The 20,456-nt window shown below is 45.1% G+C and overlaps 3 protein-coding genes across 5 annotated transcripts; 1 reads left to right on the forward strand and 2 right to left on the reverse strand.

Annotated features, from left to right (window-relative positions):
* Positions 1-912: 912 nt before the first annotated feature.
* On the reverse strand, positions 913-7,826 carry LOC120666344. The gene is made up of 12 exons (XM_039946170.1): positions 7,660-7,826; positions 7,277-7,553; positions 5,692-5,878; positions 5,559-5,608; positions 5,318-5,410; positions 5,143-5,231; positions 4,975-5,053; positions 4,544-4,626; positions 4,315-4,393; positions 3,529-4,246; positions 2,129-2,744; positions 913-1,478 (listed from the first exon to the last, which is right to left on the reverse strand). The coding sequence occupies exons 1-12, from the start codon at positions 7,689-7,691 to the stop codon at positions 1,346-1,348; spliced, it is 2,436 nt and encodes an 811-aa protein (XP_039802104.1). The 5' UTR covers positions 7,692-7,826; the 3' UTR covers positions 913-1,345.
* A 3,204-nt stretch (positions 7,827-11,030) lies between these two features.
* Positions 11,031-13,033, forward strand: LOC120666345 (pentatricopeptide repeat-containing protein At4g02820, mitochondrial-like). The gene is made up of 2 exons (XM_039946171.1): positions 11,031-11,354; positions 11,516-13,033. Exons 1-2 carry the CDS (start codon positions 11,076-11,078, stop codon positions 12,770-12,772), a joined length of 1,536 nt encoding a protein of 511 aa, XP_039802105.1. The 5' UTR covers positions 11,031-11,075; the 3' UTR covers positions 12,773-13,033.
* A 219-nt stretch (positions 13,034-13,252) lies between these two features.
* LOC120666346 lies at positions 13,253-17,315 on the reverse strand. Of its 3 annotated transcripts, none has more exons than XM_039946173.1 (4): positions 16,879-17,311; positions 15,252-16,263; positions 14,220-14,453; positions 13,253-13,708 (listed from the first exon to the last, which is right to left on the reverse strand). In XM_039946173.1, exons 1-3 carry the CDS (start codon positions 17,118-17,120, stop codon positions 14,220-14,222), a joined length of 1,488 nt encoding a protein of 495 aa, XP_039802107.1. In that variant the 5' UTR covers positions 17,121-17,311; the 3' UTR covers positions 13,253-13,708. The 3 variants fall into 3 exon arrangements, with proteins under 3 accessions (XP_039802107.1, XP_039802106.1, XP_039802108.1); XM_039946172.1 differs by having other exon boundaries at positions 14,305-14,453; positions 16,879-17,310; XM_039946174.1 differs by lacking the exon at positions 14,220-14,453 and having other exon boundaries at positions 16,879-17,315.
* Positions 17,316-20,456: the final 3,141 nt, after the last annotated feature.

Consider the following 20,456-nt stretch of genomic DNA (forward strand, 5'->3'; position numbering starts at 1 on the left):
CGAAAACTAGTCGTGTGCTTCCACGTAAACGGAGCAATCAAGACTTGTAACCTTTAACTATTGGAGGTCTGTGTATTTTTGTGTCAACAGAGTCATATTTTGTCCCTGTTTTAGGTTTTGTGGAGTTTCAATCTAGTGAGTAACAGAGTATGGTATGATTTAGCTGTTACTCCCTCCGTCCCGCAAAGAGTGTAGTTTTAAAAAATTTCAGACACATTACTCATCCAAAGAAATGACCTTATTACCTCTAATTAATAATTACTTCTACCAATTATGATTGAAAATTGTGTTATTTATTTGGTTTTCTAAATCCTCAATGAATACATATGCATTGGAACTAGAAAAGTAATATCTATCAAATATTTGATTGGCTCTATGCATTTTTCTATACAATGCTTTCTTGGTACTTGGTATTACTTTAATTAAATGGATCTCATTACAAGGTAATACTACATTTTTTGTGGGACAAAATTTGACTCCAAAAACTACACTATTTGTGGAACGGAGGGAATATCTTTTAACTTCTCTTAGAGTTCTGAATAGATGAGGAGAAGCAAGTCACATGTATAAGTTAATGGTGCTTGTCTTTTTTTCAGAACGGTAACAGCAACTCTGTAAAGCGTTGTTTGCTATTCCCAGCAACTCTGACGTTCTTCGAGTTTCTACAAGGGCTGCTGCAGAGAAACCGTTTCCCCCGGCTGCTTCGTGCGTTCCAGTATTCACCATCCTTTGTAATGCGATGGAATGCATGATGAGCCTTTGACTTCACCATTAAAAGGCATCACTTTATCGTGTTCAAATTCTGATCTATCTGATAGGTGTCCTGCAGTTAGCAACAAATCACGATGCAACAACAAAAACTCCCACTCGCAAAAAAAACAAAAAAAACAAAAACAAAAACTCCAACACGCAGGTCAAAAATTAACAGACAAATTATTCGGCAAAAAAAAATCATCTGACAGCTACATGTACACGACAATCTTGGCACGGCACTTCCCGCCGCTCCTTTTACAACCCATGGGCACCATGGTGATCCAAAACCTCTCCTGTTTCCCTACGCTGCTAGAATCTAATGGAAGCCAATGGGCTTCAAACAGCACCAACACGAAAAACTAGAGTTTGTTACACGCTAGGCTAGCGAAACATGGCACAACATCGCACGTTGCGCTCCATGTCCCGTCCAGTCAGCAAAGGTGATGAGAATATGAGATGATGAACCCACCATGAACAGCGGCGGTCGCACTGATGCGCTTCAGCAGGTGCCAAGAGCCCAAGACGATGCCTGCCGCATTCATGTCAATGAGTTTTGAGTGGGAACATGGCCTAAGCTTCGATATGGGAGGCTTCATCGCTTCCTGCCCTTTGACCCAGCTATCAAGCGAATGGCCTGCTTCCCCAGTTCCACGTCCTCAGATCTGCCATTATCTAAACGAATACAGAGGGCACCACTGACGACATTTGCCACCACACCTTGGTGCCTGCCAAGATAAACAATAGTATTTTGAGTCATCTGTTCAGTCATCAGCAAAAAAACACGCACATGCACGCACGCGCAATCAGAGGTACATGATGTGCTGAGCTATTCCACTATGCAAGTTCCACCATCAGATAACAAAATATTACTCCCTCTGCCCCATAACATAGCTACTTCTAAAGTTTTTCGGACAGATTAAGGATGGAGAGTATAGTCTATATTACCCTTCTTTAGTTATCATGCACTAATTAAGAGAATAATTACAGCTTTCCTATTTAGCTTCCATCTAGATCTGCATGCCATAATTAATTTGCATGCAAGGAGGGGTATTTTGGACCTCTTATACCAAAAACCCCACTTGGGAACTCAAAAGTAGCTATATTATGAGACAAAATTTGAATGCTAGAAGTAGCTATATTTTGAGACGGAGGTAGTATGTACTTAAGATACCCATAATCCGATATAGCTAATATTTTTAATAGTGATATTGAGGAGCTCAGGCCAAATTTCATATGCTTCATTAAGTGCAGGTGTGACTGGGGCATGGCATTTCAGTTCATAGGCTTAGATCTGCTACTGAACCAAATGGAGATAGGCTTTGGCAGGATAATATAACAACTATAATAATAAAAACATCTTAGAGGAAGAACAAACCATTTGCCATCAGAAGCTTGATGGACCTCAATCCTCTTTCCAATTGCATCCTTGCCCAACTTGCGCAGTATCCAGTTGGCGTCCATCACTTCATCATCTGTGCTCTGCTGATGCCTCTTGGCCGGAATCTTACCATCTGAATCATCCACCTTCTCCATTGAAGGTCTCTTCCTCTTTGATCTCTGGCCTTTAGCAACATTTAATTGCTCCTCTTGCTGAGAAGCCCAGGTGGCTGGCTCCTCTGGTTGAGAGGCCTGGGTGTTCAGCTGCTCGAAATGGGGACGCTTAAATTTAAGTTTCAGCAATGATGGCTTCAAGTTGTCAGAAGAGTCAGACGAAAATAAAGCAGCAGTTCCCTGTTTCTCGTTCACCTGACTGGAATGAGATTGTTTGAGTCCAAATGATCTGTTTCTTGTACCAGTTTCATTTGCATTTTCCATACCAGAGATTAAAGCATTGCTTCTTTTTCCAGTTGCATGCTTTTTTGAGGTACCAAGATCTCCCAAAAGGCTATTTCTTTGCTGTGTTCCGGTCTCTCTAACTAGCTTCATTACACTTTTCTCTTTTATCTCGCTCCTTGAGCTCTTCAGCTGGCTTGTGACATCTATTTTCCCTCCTGAAAAAGACAATGAATGTGAAGTCCGGTTAATCCTCACCATAGCATCAAGGTAATAAGCTACAAATAAATTCAGAGAACTCATGACGCACATACCAAAAGCAACAATTTAAGTAATTTATTTAAAATGCAATCAATATCCAACGAAGAATTAAAAATAATTTCACAAATATGAACATAAGGTTATACAGAGTGCAATAAATTTGGAAATTAGGAATGGGAACAGCAGGATTACAAGAAGACTGCAATGCTGCCAGAAATTAAGTGCAAATGAGATGAAATCGCAATTTATGTTTAGGGCCACTGATGCACAACCACCCCAAGGTTCAAGGACATGTCAATTCCAACTGTCAGGATAGGGAAAGATCTGAGACTATTGAAAAGTTTCATTGATAGGAAGCCTTGGATCTTAATTCTTAAGCCACAGATAGGAATTTACAGGAGTTTCGCAACAATGCTAGGTAAAAGTTCGACTCTGCGGATCCCTTAGGTTTTTCTTTCTTGAAAGAAGTTACTGAGAAATGAAAATCTTAAATACACTTGAAGTTCAACCAGAACAACAGAAGAAAACCATTCCAAAGGATACCATGGAACTCCCACAAAATTACAGAACTTCTATAGTTCTAAACATGCAGAAATTCAAGTAAGAAAAGTGTATATGAAGTCATTCTAGTTTTTTACATTCCTTGTAAGCAGCTAAAAAAATATTACATGATCACACATGTATTAATATAACAGGGAAATTGAACTGAAGTGGTGAGCTTCCAAAAAGGTGTGTGCATACCATGTATCGAACCCATATCTTGCTCTTTTTGAGAATTGGAAAGTTCAGACTTGGGAGAGCCACTCCTGGTTTTGTGCCGCGAACCAAGATGGATAACCAACTTGGTACCTTTCCCAGTATCATTCTTGGGAGTACTTTCATCACCTGCATCTTTCAAATGTAGAATCTTACTGCCTTTAATCTTGACTTTGGGTATCATATCAACATTGTTTGCCACAGCTTTCATGGATGGAGATTTCAAATTCTTTTCTGAACTTCGAGTTGAAGATGAATAAGCATTACCATCATTCTTCAAAGGACTCCTATCATGATTACCATCTATACTTTGATCTCCCAAACGGTTATTTGATGATTTAGCATCATGCCTTCTCTCCAAAAATATTTCATCATGGCCATCATTTGTTTTATTACCCTGACCACCTTTCTTTTTGGAAGGCTTCTTATTTGACCCTGAGCTCTTCAAAACAATCTTCTCTTGCTCAGGTGTATCTGATGGAGCCTTACTACTGTTGCTTTTCAATGAAAACTTTAAAGTATTCCTACCATCATTTTTCAATACATATGGAGCAGGTTTCTCTTCATCCGAGTTTGGATACGATGGAGAGACATCTTCAAGAGAAGGTAATGCAGCAGCAGCCCGCAAGCTAACCATAAGTTCTTGATCAACAACATCCCTCCTCTTCCAAAGCTCCCGAATTGCATCCTCAGTGTCCCTGATCTGAAGATAGCAAAATGGGTGTTAGATGACACACTATAGAAGTGAGGCATGATGACAGAAGTATTCACCTGGGAGCACTCGCCACGGCATGCCGCACATGTGTACTGAAGGTTTTGGTCAGCTTGGAACTGTTGGTACTTTTCCTCACTGCATAATATATGGAACGACCGTATAAAACATAAAGCCAACAAGAAGAAAAGGGATTGAAAAGGATGGTAATGCATAAAGTTGAAACAGAGGAAACAAAAAAAGGAGTGCAATTATTCAAACAAACATAGGGTTCACACTTGTACAGACCTGATGCCATCACACTCAATATGCACCCATTTTTCACAAACATCACAGCAAACCATAGGTATCACTTCAGAGTCTCTATAAACCTGAAACAGGAGGGAACCCAAAACAGAAGATATCATATAAGCACATGTCAATAAAATGAAAACAGAATATTATGGAACATATGAACAAATATTACTCCATATATGTTTTGATTAAAACTAAAATCAAGTCTCAATCGAAGAGACTTCAAACTATAAACAAATAATTTACATCACTTCAACATCTCAAGCATGCAAACACTATCTTGTAAGGCAACGGGGCATAAACAAGTAAAATTCAAATCCCTAAAATTGAACAGCGTATGGTAAATTTCAAAAGCTAAAATAAATGCTTCTCTTGTTGGGAACGTAGTACTTATACCAGAGAAAAGGTAATAGGAAAGGGGGTACCTTCAAGCAAATCGGGCAGTAGTTTCCTTTAACAAACAATCGCCCACAAGCATCACAACATGTGTACCCCAAAAACCACCTATAGTTCCAAATTCATAGTGTTACACCCAAAAAAAACTGTGACATCAGGTAGTCAATACCAGTTAAAAAGAAGTTTTGAATCAGTACCTTGTGCTATGGCCACTACCGGGCACACCAGATCCACAGCTGTGACACCTTGTATGTTTTGGACATAAATATGGTCCATGGGTAACATTCTGCAATGTCACATCCGGTGTTCAATGATGACAAATAGAAGCAGATGCAATCTATACCAAAGGGGTTGTGGTGGAGGAATGTTCACCTTGTGTGATGGTTGCTGACAGTAACAGTGATACGCACCATCACACCTTTTACAGAACATCAACTTATTGGGATCACCAGGCCGCCGGCATACCTATATAGATGGCAAGTATTGATAAAACAGAAAACCAAGTACAGAAGCTAGTGCTACCCATCACGTATCAGAAGCAGTACATGCTTTAAAGATGCAAATTCAATGTACAGGTCAAGGATAATATGATGCAACTAGAATGACAACTGACCTCACAACTGCGGCAAGACGGACAGACCCATGAGCTCCAGTGGAAAAGATCTAGAAGGAAGGTTAATCTATCAGAAGATGTACAGGAATGAATAGGTGCTGAAGGGACAATAAAAGGGAAAATTTTGTATTACCTCTATGCTCCCCCCAGCTTTTCAAACAGTTTCTATGATATTTTTTGTTGCAGAGCTTACATGGAAGCATTTTGGCAGCTTTTGTGCTGCCCTCATTTTCTCCAAAACAGCATAAACGGCACATAACCTTGACAGAAGCATTTCCTTGATCCTCCCCATCCCACTCATCTTCATCTCCTTCTGCCTCCTGAAAAAACGGAAGGAGCCTTCTTAGATTGCGAGACCCAAGATGGAAACAGATTACAGTAATATGGAAAGTTAACACTAATTATTAGCATCAACTAAAGAAGCAAAAGCCTAAAATATCCTATTGGTAAGTAACATTGTTTGCAATTGGAACTTGCCAAGATGACCAGAAGTTGTATCCAAGGACTAAGCATTACTGCATCATGTGGTGACTCAAAAACAAATGAGAAAAAATATCTATTGTGGAAACTTTACAAGATACTGTTTAGACTTAATTTAAGTTACCATTGACACCCAGCTAAACAGTGGGCCTAGAAATAATAAATTACTTGTACATGAGTTACTCATGTATCTATCAGGGGCAGCTATCCATGTTTCTGCAAGGTTAGTCAAACAGGCATACAGCAATCAACTTGAGTTGAGTTCATGAGAAGCTCCACAAGAAACAGGTCTGTTTCTAAAGCTTATGTTCATTTGCTCCGCGACACGTGTGTCTGTTTCTAAAGCTTAGGTTCATTTATAGTAACATACACAATTATCTGTAGCACAGAACCTAAAGAACTTCAACCATTTCTCCCATGAAGGCCTAGGTAACGTCTAAGAGCAGCACCAAACACAAAAGGACAAACACGTGTATGCGCACGACCACTATGTCCAAGCATGACCTTTTTTTCATCCCACACGTACAATGCATGTAACCGATCATTTCTAAGCATTAAATCACCCAGATAACACGAAAGCTCAACAGGCATGAAAACCCGTCATAATATTATCCTCATACAGCCATCCCTCATTAAACGCAAGTAACGTCTTCCCACTTCGACCGTTAAACCTGAAATCCTGAACTACATATTATAGCTGACCCAACACATGGACAGCCCAAAGCCCCAAACAACAAAGCAAACACTGGAATAGCCAGCACAAATACAGTCAACGCGGAATCGGTATTAGCAAGGACGTAAAAAAAATCCCCTAGCAGCAAATAGCAAACTCAGCTGTGCACGAGCACGAATACCCATTAACGGTGCAATTTGCCTGGCCACACGAAAACAATCCCAGCCCTAAAACCTGCCAAAATACCCAGAAGAAACATCATTTACATCACCTACATGGTCCTAAAAAGACACGTAAAGAATCTAGGAACCAGGGTACTTTCTCCCACCATAATTCCCACTAATCCACACTTCCACAGCCCACGAGCTTCCCACATCTACAGTTCTACACAAACTCCTGCACGAGCTAGGCCGCGCCAGACACAGAACTAGCGCGAGACTCACCCGCGAACCCCCACACCACGGCAGCAAGCGCTAAAGCGCGAACCCTAGCCAGGACAAACACAAAGCTGCCAACGAAGGCACGAAGCTACGGAGGAGGAAGAGACGGGGAGAGATCCGCTGACCGGCGATCCGTAGTCGCCGCTCTCGAGCCGCCTGGCGAAGTCCTCGGCCGCGTCGGCGCCGCGCTGCGCCGCCGCCCGGCGCGCCTCGCCCTCCCCGTCCTCGGGGCCCGGGTCCAGCGGCGGCACCTCCACCTGCACCGTGGCCCCATCCCCCACGCCGGCCCCGGGCGGCCGCAGCAGCCACGGATCCGCGAGGAAGCCCTCGAGCGCCGCCGCCGCGCCCGCCCACGCCGCCGCCGCCGCGCCGAACCCTAGCTCGCAGTCGCACACCCTCCTGCTGCAGAGGAACACGGAGAGTGAGGGAGACGCCACCCGCCCGTGCGAACGCGAGGGAGTAAGAGAGAGAGGGGAGGGGAGTGAGAGACAGAGGGTTGGGGGATTACCAAGTGATGGGGCACGCGACGTGAAACGCCATGGGAGGCGAAGGCAGGCGGGGGCGCGGGCGAGGCGGCCAGAGCCCCCGGTCGCGTCGGTCTGATTTCGAAACGAATTCGGGGGGAGGACGGGGCGCGGGGGTTTGGACGCGGTTTGGGGGAAATTCGGGGGGGATTTGGTGGGATTTTGGGTTTGGATTTGGAGGCGCACGGGCGAGGCGGGCGGCGGAGGTGAGGGTGAGGAGCACGGCGAGGAGGAGGGGAGGGTGGGGGTGGTTTTGCGGATGGGCCCCCTGGGGGAATGGGGTTTTGTAGACCAGGACTCCGGCTGTTGCGTGTGGCTCTGGGTGTTTTCGCGTGGAGACCCTCGTGAAGTTGCGGAATTACTGGTGACAGTGTTTCGCCGGCACTAGTGTCTTTTTGAAGCCTCTTGTACAGCTGTAGCATCTGTTCATACATGTACTCATACCCACCCTATACACGCACGCCTCACTCACACCACACATATACAAATAAACCTACAACTACACTCAGATACGAAGACCGCGTCCCTCTTGAGATCACCGGAATCTTCTGACTCCGTAGGCGACGGGCACGTCACATTCTCATTGTGGCTCCACGCGTGAGAGGAAAACATTTAAAAATCATCCAAGTAGTGACTACACAACAGAGAACACTGTTCCCGGTCGCCCTGGGCACGAAAAACCGAAACCGAGAACCGAACCGAAAAAACCGAGAACCGAAGCCGAACCGAACCGAAACCGAGAAGTTCGGTTCCATTTCGGTTCCTGGTTCTTATGAACCGAAGTGCTCGGTACGGTTTCGGTTTTTATTCCAGTTACCCGAGGAACCGAATATTCAGCCCACGAAGAGTAATCTGGCCCAAGGCCCACCCAACCAAAACCCTAAATCCCCTACCCGTCCAGCCACCCACCCAGGCGTCCACTCACCCCGGACCTCACGGCCTCACCCGACACCCCCACCCCAGCCGCTGCCCCCTCACCACTCGACGGACGCGACGACGCCCACTCGCGGAGGCGCGGACCCGCCCACTCAGTACCCAGATCCGGCGACCCCCAAGGGCAAGGCGACGTGGCGGCGGCCACCCTCCCCGGCTCAGGCGCACGGCGGCACGGCACCAGCCACCGGCACCCCGCGCTCGCGCTCCGGGCCCCCCGACGGCCCGACCCCAAGACCCCAAGGCGGCGAGGCCCCCAGCCCCGAGCCCCCGACGCCCCGCCGCCCCGTCGTCCCGCAGTCCCAGCGCCGGCATCCCGACCCCGACCGCAGCCAGCTGCCCGCCGCCGTCCAGTGCCCGCCCGCCCGGCCACCAGCGCACTACTCCCATTCTCCTCCACAAAACGGCTGCATCATCAAGTGCTTCCTGCAATGTAAGTGGTATTTCTTGTGCTCTATAGTTTGTTTACTCATCTAGGACTCTTTCATGACTATTTGGTTAGATCTGATTGTGTGAGTAGTTCTGATTTTTTACAGCAAGAAATGGGAAGAAAAATGAAAGACAAGTATTGGGGGCAATGGCATGAAAATTTGGAATTGCAAAATGAGACGGCAAAGGGAAAGGAGAAGGTCAAGGAAAATATGAACTTGCTGATTTTTGTTGTTGTTGTTGTACTTGATCCTAGATACAAACTCTCACAATATACAGAAATTACAATCGATGAGATGTATGGAGATGGTGTTGGGCAGAAAGTTTGGGCTGCAATTACCAAATATTTGCATGAACTTTTTGAAGAATATAGGAACAATCGTTCTTCTCCAAGTGAAGTGCCCTCTCAGCCAAGTGATTCACCCCCATCTAACCAAGGTGGAGAGAGTGCTAGAAAGTTGAAGAGTAGAATTGCAAAGAAGATGAAGCTGAATAGTGGAACAGCAAGCAGTTGCAACAGGGGCAGCAAGACTGAATTGGATAGATACTTGGCCGAAGAGTGTGGAGAAGATTGTAAAAAGTTTGATATTCTTACTTGGTGGAAGGGGCAGTCAACTAGATTTCCCATATTGTCCAGCTTGGCTCGTGCTCGCCATCCCAATCTCCACCGTTGCTAGTGAATCTGCCTTTAGCACATGTGGCCGCATTCTAGATGATTTTAGGAGTTCACTCACTCCATTTATGGTAGAAGCTCTTGTTTGCACTCAAGATTGGCTTTGAAGAGGAACTCCTATCAATATTGTAGAGAATACAGAAGAGTTGACTAAACTAGAAGAAGGAAACTATTTATTGTACTATTTATTTGTTGTTTTCAACAATGAAAAATTATTTAACATATCCATTGTTTGCAGATATTATTCAGGAATTTAAGGACAAAGCAATTGCTGATGCACATGCTGCCAAGTCACAAATCCAAGACAGCAAAAAGAAGATGGTTACATCCACCAACATTAGCTCCCAGCCAAGCAAGTCCTCCAAGAAAAGCAAAAACAAGAACTCAACTAAAGATAAATGACCATGTGAGCTAATATTCATTTCTTCTAGTCATATACTACTGCCCTGCTTGCTGAGTTAAACACTTGAACTTAGAAATGTTTAGTCATCATTCTATTCTTTCTTACTTATTTCAGTTTGTAAATCATTTTCAGGCTTGTTGACATTGAGTCGTTGAGGAGTGGTGTTGTCGTGGCCTGCTCTACCTACCTACAAACTGCTTTAATTATTGAAAGTTTCAAACTGCTTGCTGCCTTTGTTTTCAAACTGTGAATTGTAGTTTATGGGCTGTTGGACATTGCCTTTGTTGAGTTGTGCACTTGTGCTAGTGCTGGCATACTGCAGTACTGCTTGTGAGTTGTGTGATTGTGAATCATTGAATTGTTTGTGATTGTTGCTTGTTTTTCTTTGAATTTGAGAGAACCATAATATTTATGTCTTGTGCTGTTGTTTTCTGCTGAATTGTTCTTGTTGATTGCATGAAAAATAAGGAGAAATGCTGTTGAAATTTGCTATTGAATGGGCTATTTTTTTTGTGCATCCTGAAAGTTCAGTTCTTTCGATTAAAACCGAAACCGAACCGAAAGAACCGAAACCGAAATTTTTCGATTCTTTATACTGAAAAAAACTAAATAGTTCCTAATTTTCAGAAACCGAACTTTTTCGAGAACCGAAGCCTAACGCCCAGGGTGAGTTCCCGGTGGGAGAATCACGCGTTAGAGCGCTGGAACCGTGACCGGCGGCCTCCACACCCGGAGGTCACGCCACCCGAGCTACGCTCGGTCCCCCACTTGTGTCTTTTTGGAGGAAGCGAGGAGGAGACCGCGGCCGTACTGGGCTTCTGCGGACAGGTGGGCCGTTTAGTTTGGGTTTTTGTGGGCCTCAGCCTGTCAACGGTCTTTGGGATAAATGGGCCCACCCAACGCTTTGTGGCTGTGATGTTGAACCCCGGCCCGGGCCTCCTCGGTCTGCCGCCGACCAAGCCATGCTCGCGCGCCGGCTCGCGTCCCCCTTCGCCGCCGCGGCCACCGCGAGGCTGCTCTCCGCGGCGGCGCCGGAGGACTCCTACGCCGGCGGCCGGGGAGGAGGCGCGGGGAGGGGGGACACGCTGGGGAAGCGGCTGCTGAAGCTCATCTACCCGAAGCGGAGCGCGGTGGTGGTGCTGCGGCGCTGGGCGGAGGAGGGCCGCACCGTGCAGAAGTACCAGCTCAACCGCGTCGTCCGGGATCTCCGCAAGTACGGCCGCTTCAAGCACGCCCTCGAGGTACGCCGCGCGCCCCCATCGCCACCAACCATCTCTCCGCCTCCGACGCCGTCGCAGCTCGCCGCGGCGACCCGCTCGGCTCCCGCCCGCCACCTGCTCGACGTATTGCCGGCCTGACTCCTCCTATACTTGACACGACCCACCCCGCGCCGAAAATGCAGATCTGCGAATGGATGCGGACCCAGCCGGAGATGCGCCTCCTCCCTGGTGACCACGCCGTGCACCTGGACCTCGTCGCCAAGGTCCGGGGCCTGGCGAGCGCCGAGAAGTTCTTCGAGGACATGCCTGAGCGCGCCAAGGCACCCTCCACTTGCAACGCCCTGCTGCACGCGTATGTGCAGCACGGCGTAAGGGAGAAGGCCGAGGCCATGCTGGTGGAGATGGCCCGGGCTGGGTACCTCACCTGCGCGCTTCCCTTCAACCACATGATGTCGCTGTACATGGCGAGCGGAGAGCTGGAGTGGGTGCCGGAGATGATCAAGGAGCTCAGGAGGTACACCGTCCCGGACCTCGTCACCTACAACATCTGGCTGACGTACTGCTCCAAGAAGAACAGTGTGAAGGGTGCAGAGAAGGTGTTTGATCTGATGAAGGATGACAGGGTTGTTCCTGATTGGATGACCTTCAGCTTGCTGGCAAGCATTTACATCAATGCTGGCCTTCATGTCAAAGGGCGAGACGCGCTGGTTGAGATGGAGAAAAGGGCCTCCAGGAAGGAGCGAGCAGCCTACTCGTCGCTCCTCACCCTGTATGCAAGCTTGTCAGATAGAGGAAACTTGGACAGGGTATGGAACAAAATGAAACTGATTTTCAGGAAGTCAAGTGACACCGAATACAAGTGCATGCTCACATCGCTGACGAGGTTTGACGACATCGCAGAAGCAGAGAACATTTACAGGGAATGGGAATCGGCTTCGGGAACACGCGATTCCCGGATCCCAAATACAATTCTTTCTTACTACATCAAGAATGGCATGATTGAAAAGGCCGAGAGCTTCCTCAGTCACATTGTGGAGAAACGAGTTAAGCCCAGCTACAGCACCTGGGAGTTATTCGTGTGGGGTTACCTTAGCAACAACAAGGCAGATAAGGTCCTTGAATGTCTGGAGAAGGCCCTGTCAAGCGTGGAGAAATGGGAACCGAACCATGAGCTCGCCATGGCGATCTTTTCACATGTTGAGAAGACAGGCGACATTGAAACTGCAGAGAAGATCCTGGTCATGTTCCGGGATGCAGGGTACATCACCACTGAGATGTACAACTCGGTCCTGCGCACTTATGCGAAGGCTGAGCTGATGCCCCTGATAGTTGAGGAGCGCATGGAACAGGATAAGGTGACGATGGATGAGGAGACCAGGAGACTGTTGAGTTTGACGAGCAAATACCCAATTGGTGAGGTCACAACGTTGATGTCTTAGATGTGCTCCTAGTTGAAGGGATGTTTCAGGAAGCAATGTGTATCTGCTCACTTCAGTTTCAACTTTCAAGTACAGTGCAAATAGCATAGCATTTAGTGTTGAAGCACAATATAATGGCTTTTGTTTTTCCATGTTGATCAACGATGCGCATCATTCTGCCTCTAGATTATCTAAACCTAGGGTTATGCTACCAACCAAATGATCTGAAGCTTGTAACAGTTTGCTCTATGTTTAACCGAGTAGGCGTTACATTACTTTTCATCTTTTCTTAATATAAACTTTAGGCAGGGGAAAAAGCGCAACTGATGCCCAAGTTATTGCCAAAATGATTCTGTCTCCAAAAGTGTAACGATATTCAATTTGTATCGTCATAGCCCCATGACTCAAAATATAACTGTTGGCAGAAGGATATGACTGAGATGTTATAAAATGCTGCACCAAGATTGATCAGAGGTAAATCCGAGCTAAATTTCACCAGAATAGAAACAAGCCAACTTCAGTTCAGTTGGCGAGAATAGCTCTGCATATTTCAGATAATATAACTGAGGTCTTGCACCTTTTACCCAAGAAAGAAGCGCATGCCATCCATTTTAGTTGTAGTATATGTTTCACAAAGCTGACCAAGACCACAAAACATTACACCTACAGTGGGAAGCGACTACAAACTAGACCAAATATATGTCTCTAATAAATAGCCTAACTGCATCGAAAATAAGCATATATATATATATATATATATATAATATATAATAATATATATATCCATGGAGCAGCTCTTGTTTTCCAATAGGAAGGATGCATCTTGATCTTTAGTTCCACATCTGCCTTCTCTGCATTGTTCACTTTGCCCAGATTTTTGATATAGCAACAACAAATGCCCTAAGGACAAGCCAGAATAGGTTGTCATCTTTCTTCTGCTGCACTTTTGAAGTTCTCCTGCAGGCCATAACAAGGAACAGAATATTCAATCATTAGGCAAGTATCATGAGTGCTCAACTGGGGGGTGAAAAAACTTCAAGGTTGTTTGGTGTGATGAATATGGTTCCATACAGCCCCTAGGCATAACTATGAAGTGCATTAAAGACAGGAATAGAATACCTCCAATAATGCATGAACTAAAAGATCCCTGTCTTGCTGAAAAAGCAAAACTACCTGAGCAATATTCCGATAATAGTGGACTACCAACTAGCATGTTATTTAATGCAAGACACTTATGGCCAAATCAGCAATTTGACTACTATGTTCCACAGCAGCCATTCTGAACAAATCAAGAGTTACCAGATCGACGGCACTAAAATGTTGCAGGCACACTCACGAGGATCATGGAACTAGAAATTTGTTCTGATAGTGCAATGGTCAGACCAATACTTATAGAGGTTGTAATTGATATATATATCCAACTCTAATAATGAGCGCTAGGAAGAACCATGGGGAAACATTTACTTACCTAATATACTGTCGCCTTTTGCGACATATGAAGGAAATTATAAACAGTAAGCATGCAACGCAAAGTTAGAAGGCAAAGTGCATGCCTGCTGATCGAGGTAGTGGTGCTCGTTCCTTGTTCATGGCTGGCATTGGTTGCCTCAACCTCTTCCTTTGTAACCCCAGATGTTGATGTCTTGAATTGACTTTCATCTACCTCTACCACACTGTGCTGGACTTCTGTTTGCAACAGTCCCTGTAAAGAGGCAGAACAGAATGAAGCAGACATGTTGAGCAATAGATATATAGAGCATACCTCTAGGCAATGTTATTTTGCTCGCAAATTATCACCACACCAGAATTGAAATGTTTAATACCTCCTTATCATATAAAATTTATAACAATAAGAGGCAGAAAAGGTTGTGTTTTGAGAGTGCCCAGTTTGCTAACAACAAAATTTGGTCCCAACCAAAATAATTTGGCAACAAACCAAACAAGAAGACTTCAGCTAGCCAACACATTCCAGCTGTCACTGAGGGGCTGGGGTATGGCAAGTAGGGCACACATTCCAGCTGTCCCTCGAATAGCTTTATCATTTTAGCAAACTCTAGAGCCAAAAGGTAAGGTTTAATGTTCTTGATTGCTCTAAATCAATTCCCAAAAGATAGGCGGAAGAAAAAAAATAAATCTAGTGTTGACATAACTATGCTGCATGTGACAAATAGCTCTACCAAAATCAAAGCCCATATGCCCATGATACAGATGCCATGTAGTGTGGAGTGCATCCATGCCCAACACTATAGATGCCGTGTGCGTGTAGTGTGGATTGCATTCCACATCAGTACAATTGCAAGAAGCAATCAAAATATGAATGGAAAGGCACAAAATCAGTTGCGGATATATGACTCACCAACAAGCATATTATTTGATCACTTTTTGTTATCTGGTGTTATTGCATACTACAACAGATAAAAGCTGTGCAAAACAATAAATGCTGTTTAGAAGAAAAGATGCTGCATATTACACAATGTCCACAGAAAATAATTTGACTAACCTTCGTATCCAATGCTGAATGAGAAACAAGACTGCCACCATTTTCTTGTCGATCACAGATAGTATCAAGCAATGGTTGCTCAAGCTCAGCTTGCAGACTGTGTTCATTAGATGCTTCAATAGTCTTGGTTGTGACTTCAGCCTCTGAGCTAAAACCATTTATGGAATTAGCAGATAATCTCGTGCTAGATTGGCCATCTAAGCTCTGAACATCATCAGCCGGTAAACTTTCATTTGACGGAACATGATCATGAAAAGATGCTTGCTTTTCTTGAAGAATACCATTGGTTGCCGCAAGAACATTTGCATCATCAACAACACTATCTTTTGAGCCATTCTGACTGTCATTATTTAAAGTCACATGCTCTCTTAAAAGTGCACCATTTGTTTCATAAACAGCAGTAGATTCTGAGGAAAGAATAACTCTATTAGTAACAAAACTGCCCACCCCCTCATGGGCATCCGTCTGACTGTTTAGATCGATGTTTTTATCATAATCAGAAACATGAGCAGATGAAGGATCTTGCTCTTCAGAACTATTCAGGCTAACTTCAATAGGTCCCCCAGATGGAACTTCATCTTGCTTCTCAAGGTTTGTCTCCAATAATGTTGCACCAGCTGCACTCCCATCTTTTTCTACACTTTTCAGAACACCAGCCTCTAAAATATTAGATGACCCCAGAAGTATCTCAATGCTGACGGAGTTGTTTTGCAATGAAAATGATTCCTCGCTGCTGGATGATTCTGACACAGAACCCTTACCGACTTGACCATTATCAGACATTTCCAAGCTCTCTATATTGTCTTGACCTAATTCATGCTTCATGGACACCTCTGAGGAATCAGGGCAATCTTCAAAACTCAGTGCCATAGCATCCAAACCACCAGGACCAAGAACTCTGTTCTCTTGAATGACATCCCTCACGATCTCACGAACTATATAATAGGACCCTCCAACTTCCTTGTGTGTAAGGTTGACTGACGGAAACTTTCCATCATTTGAAACCCGGTAGCTGAAACAGGACAGCAACAGTGCCAATTAGATTACATAATTTTCAATCATCATTATAGCCCATAGGGCGTTCATCCAGCAGACACACATAAACGAAATAAAGATCAGATGTAAATCCAACGGTTACACACATTGACTGGGAAATGAGCAAATTCCACTCACTTAGCAATCCTGGAAAATGGAGTCAATGCACGAGGTCCAACAGGTAGCCAAAAAAGATGTTTTTAATTCTCCAAGCCACAAATTGGTAACTTCTATGTACACTAAAACGAACCAGCATTCTAGGTTTGGGGGTTGGGGGATTGGCTGCGGAAAGTTATTTGCAACTCCTAAGATGTAGTCATTTTACCTGCTACAACTAAAAGACACCAAATACTCGCCTACTCCACTTGATTCCAGTGGCAACCATAGTGAACAATGTAAAGCAGATGCTGAAAACAAACACAATCCACTGCAGATACGCGTAATTCCAAACACAAGAAGTGGGACCATGATGCGACAACACGCGACATTCGCAGTGGGGGGGGGGGGGGGGTGGACTAGATGTAGTCATGCATAGGAGGTAGTGGGCATGAAACGAAAACAACAGCGCATGGGAGACGGGGTCGTCCGGTACCTGTTGATGAAGGACTCGACCATCTCCCTCCTCTCCTCCTTGGACTTGCGCACCCGCTGCGGGCGCTTCTCCTTCGCCTGCGCGCGCGCGCAGCACCGCGCCACGCCGACCCCACGGACGCCCGCGCCTCCCCCTCCGCCGCTGCCAGCCCTCCCCTTGACCGAAGCCGACGGCGCGCAGCCGCCGCCGAGGACGGACGGCGGCGCGGTGACCCAGGAGACGCTGCCGGCCGCGGCCTGCATCCCTCCCCTCCCGCCAGGCCGCAGAAAAGCGAGGGCGCCGCGAGCCCCGCGCGGAATGGGAGAGCGAGGCGCCTCCGCGAGGTGAGACGAGAGGGCGGGGCAGGCGGCGGAAATGGAGGGTTTTGCCGCCGGGGGTTTTGGAGGCGATTGGGTTGGCGTTGTGGAGGGGAGATGGGTAATTTTGGGGGGAGAAAGGGGAGGAGACGGTGCGGAAAAGGCGACAAGATTTGGGGGGCTTTTTGGTGGGGACGGACGGCTGCCGCTTTCAAGTGGTCGCGGTCGGGAAATTCCTAGGTTTTCTCCGGCGCAAATTCTCGAGATTTTTTTCTTTTCTCTCGCCCAATTTCGATCATTTTCAGTTTCAGCTGCTATTTTCCCAACGAGCTTTTGATTTTTCCAATATCTCGGTAAGTTCGGTTGTTATTTTCCCATTAGAAAAGACTTGTTTTGCGTATGTTCCAATCATCAAAGATTACATATTGGATTATCTAGAAAGATTGCACAAGGGGAAGTATATATTGCTATTTTCATTTTTAAATATATGGTATTATTAATTTTTTCTTGACAAAGGATTTTATTTTATAAATTTTATAAATAAATAAGAGAAGTATCATTACGTCTATCATACTTTAGATTTAACTAGTATTATTTATCTATTTATACAAATATAAAAAAGATAAATAGTCAGACGAATGAAAAAGGTTAATACTTGCACAACTGCATATCAACACCATCGTCGCTACCTAGCCTAGTCTTCCATATCCTAATCATAGTTGAGAAACCTCCGACCCGACTTTTACAAAACGGATGGCCTCTTTTCTCTCCAAACCGAAATGAAGGACTAGACCTGATCACCGGGGAGGGAGTTGATGAATCCAACCCGATCCGACCTATTGATACGTGAGGCTAGCTCTTGTCAACCCGCAATAAAAATCGGGCTAAATACGGGTTGATTTTTTTACTTAAAATATGAAAAACTCGATCTGACCTAAAAATTATACACAAAAAATTGAATTTAACTAACCTGACCCAAAAACTATTTGGATTTATCGGGATCTGACCCGATCACATGTTGGGTTAGGCTTGGATCAAATAATCCAACCCAATGGTCGGGTCGGGCCAAAGAAAAAAGTACTGAATTTTTCTTTGACCCAATCTAAAAGCAACCTGACCTAGCCCATGAACAGGTCTAGCTAGAACTCTCACACTAGTGAAGCTCATGAGGCAATTGTAGGAGATGTGACGGCGATACATATATAACGTCCTGTTGACGCCAAAAAAACAAGTAGTTGGCTCACAATAGTTTTTTACTTAATGTTTTAAACTGTTGGTTGGGGAGTTTATTTTCCTATCAGTAAATTTTGGTAAGATCTCAAAATAAGTTTTCTTGAAGACTAGTATTTTCTAGCACTTTTGACGATGCTCCTCTCGCCACCGTTAAAATTCACGGCATATAAAAGGAGAGCTGAGTGACAACCATTATTTCTCAACCATTGGCACGCTCCATCGTGTGTGATATATAGGCGAGGCATGAACAAAATGTGAACATTTGCTGACTCGTTTCAATCTTAAAAGAAATAATTTTTCAATAAAAGTTTAAAGAATATAATATAATTGGTGTGTCATCTCATATGTGTTGTTCTTTCAGTGGTAGACGACGTTCCCGTCAATAGTAAGACGTCTGTGGTGATTTCGTAAATCTCGAGGATTTGTCACTCAATCTTCGAAGATATTCAAAAGGGTGGGAGATTGCGTGCCTACGTTTATAGGAGTGAGTGTGTGTTGTATGAGTGTCTAAGTTGTACTGTGTAATCTTAAAATAAAAATTAAAGTTCGAGCATGTTCTAGATGAAACTTAAAAAGCATATTGCTTGTTGATTGTTGACCAAAGTTAGCAATAGATACGGTTGCCTACTGTCGGTCTGACCCTGTGTGTGGCCTGGGACTGTATGCATGGATGCTTAGCTAGCTCACTAACCGGTCGCTTCTAAGACCAGGCATGCAGGGATCCTATCCGTTCATATCTTACTCCATCAGCCAGCATGCACACAAGCGACAATGCAAAAAAAAAAAAGAAAGAAAGAAGAAGCAAAACAAGTGACTCATTAGGCTAAGGTTTGGCAATGGCTAGATGTGATCGGTCGGTTGTAAAGCCATGTGTTTGTATCTTGATGATCGTCTTGATCCGACCGTCTGCTGGTCCATCAGGCGCAAACCACTCACATGTTTCTTGGCAATCTCCGTGTTGATCAATAAATCGAAGCTCTCTTTTTGTTTAGGAAAAGACTGGAGAATTTTTTTTAGTTGCATGAAATAAGGTTCCTATTCTAGAACATTTATTTAATTTCACAATAGTTTTAACTACAATTACATATTTAATGAGGAAAGTATGCCAAAAAATAGTTATTTATTAAAAAGACCATGGTGTGAGGATCGGAACTCCTCCCCCACATTTGGTCAAGTAAAAATAAAGACAAAGTTTAGTAGATTTGATGAGTGCTGTGTCGAAACTAGCTAGAAATGAAATAGGTCTTGCAGCGTTGAACGTAGGGAGTACCGTACCTAATAATCAGCAGGAAACCATGACTTTAGCAACAAAATCTTGATAGCTTGCTTGGAGACGCAGCCACTACTACAAGCCTGTGTGCACGCGCCAATGCGTCATGGTCGTCATTTTCGTGGCCAGAAAGCTACTGTACACCTTTCCGGCTTTCCCGAACTGGACTACTGTAAGGCACAGTTCAGTTGGATAGAACGTCAGACGCCGTGTGATCGGACGGAGTAAGAGCTACAAAAACGAATTTTGGATTCTTTTTTTGTTGGTTTTGTCCTCTAGCCGGTGCACGATCGATCTCGTGCCGTGTGAACGAGAGGAGGCGTCCTCGATGCCAAGGGGTTGCTAGCACGATCGAAAATGGTGGCTACGCAGCTCGCACGAGTGGTGAAAACGTACCAAATTCACGGGTATTTTGCGTATAGTTCCTGAAACGCCTAGTAACGAACGTAGCAAAACTGAAAGAAAAAAAATTCACCGAGTCTTGGCCACCAGAATAGCAATCGCCAGAATAATACTTTGCCACTAATCCTCGTACATTGCCCAGCTAATCACCTCGGCAACCACATTGCATCATCGTCCACGCGCGTGCGCGCTCCCGTGGCCTCCACATCAACCAACCATCCCATGGTGGACGGCATGCTTGGACCTTTGCTCTTGCGTCCACCCCACCGCATCCTCCCTGGACCTCCAGCACCGCCGGCCGGCCGGCCGGCTCACGCTCACACTCGAATCGATCGCCACCCCCTCCAGGGCCGTTCCGATGTTTTGGAGGCCCTGGT

Source organism: Panicum virgatum, chromosome 3N, assembly GCF_016808335.1.
Source record: "Panicum virgatum strain AP13 chromosome 3N, P.virgatum_v5, whole genome shotgun sequence".
Taxonomy (NCBI): domain Eukaryota; kingdom Viridiplantae; phylum Streptophyta; class Magnoliopsida; order Poales; family Poaceae; genus Panicum; species Panicum virgatum.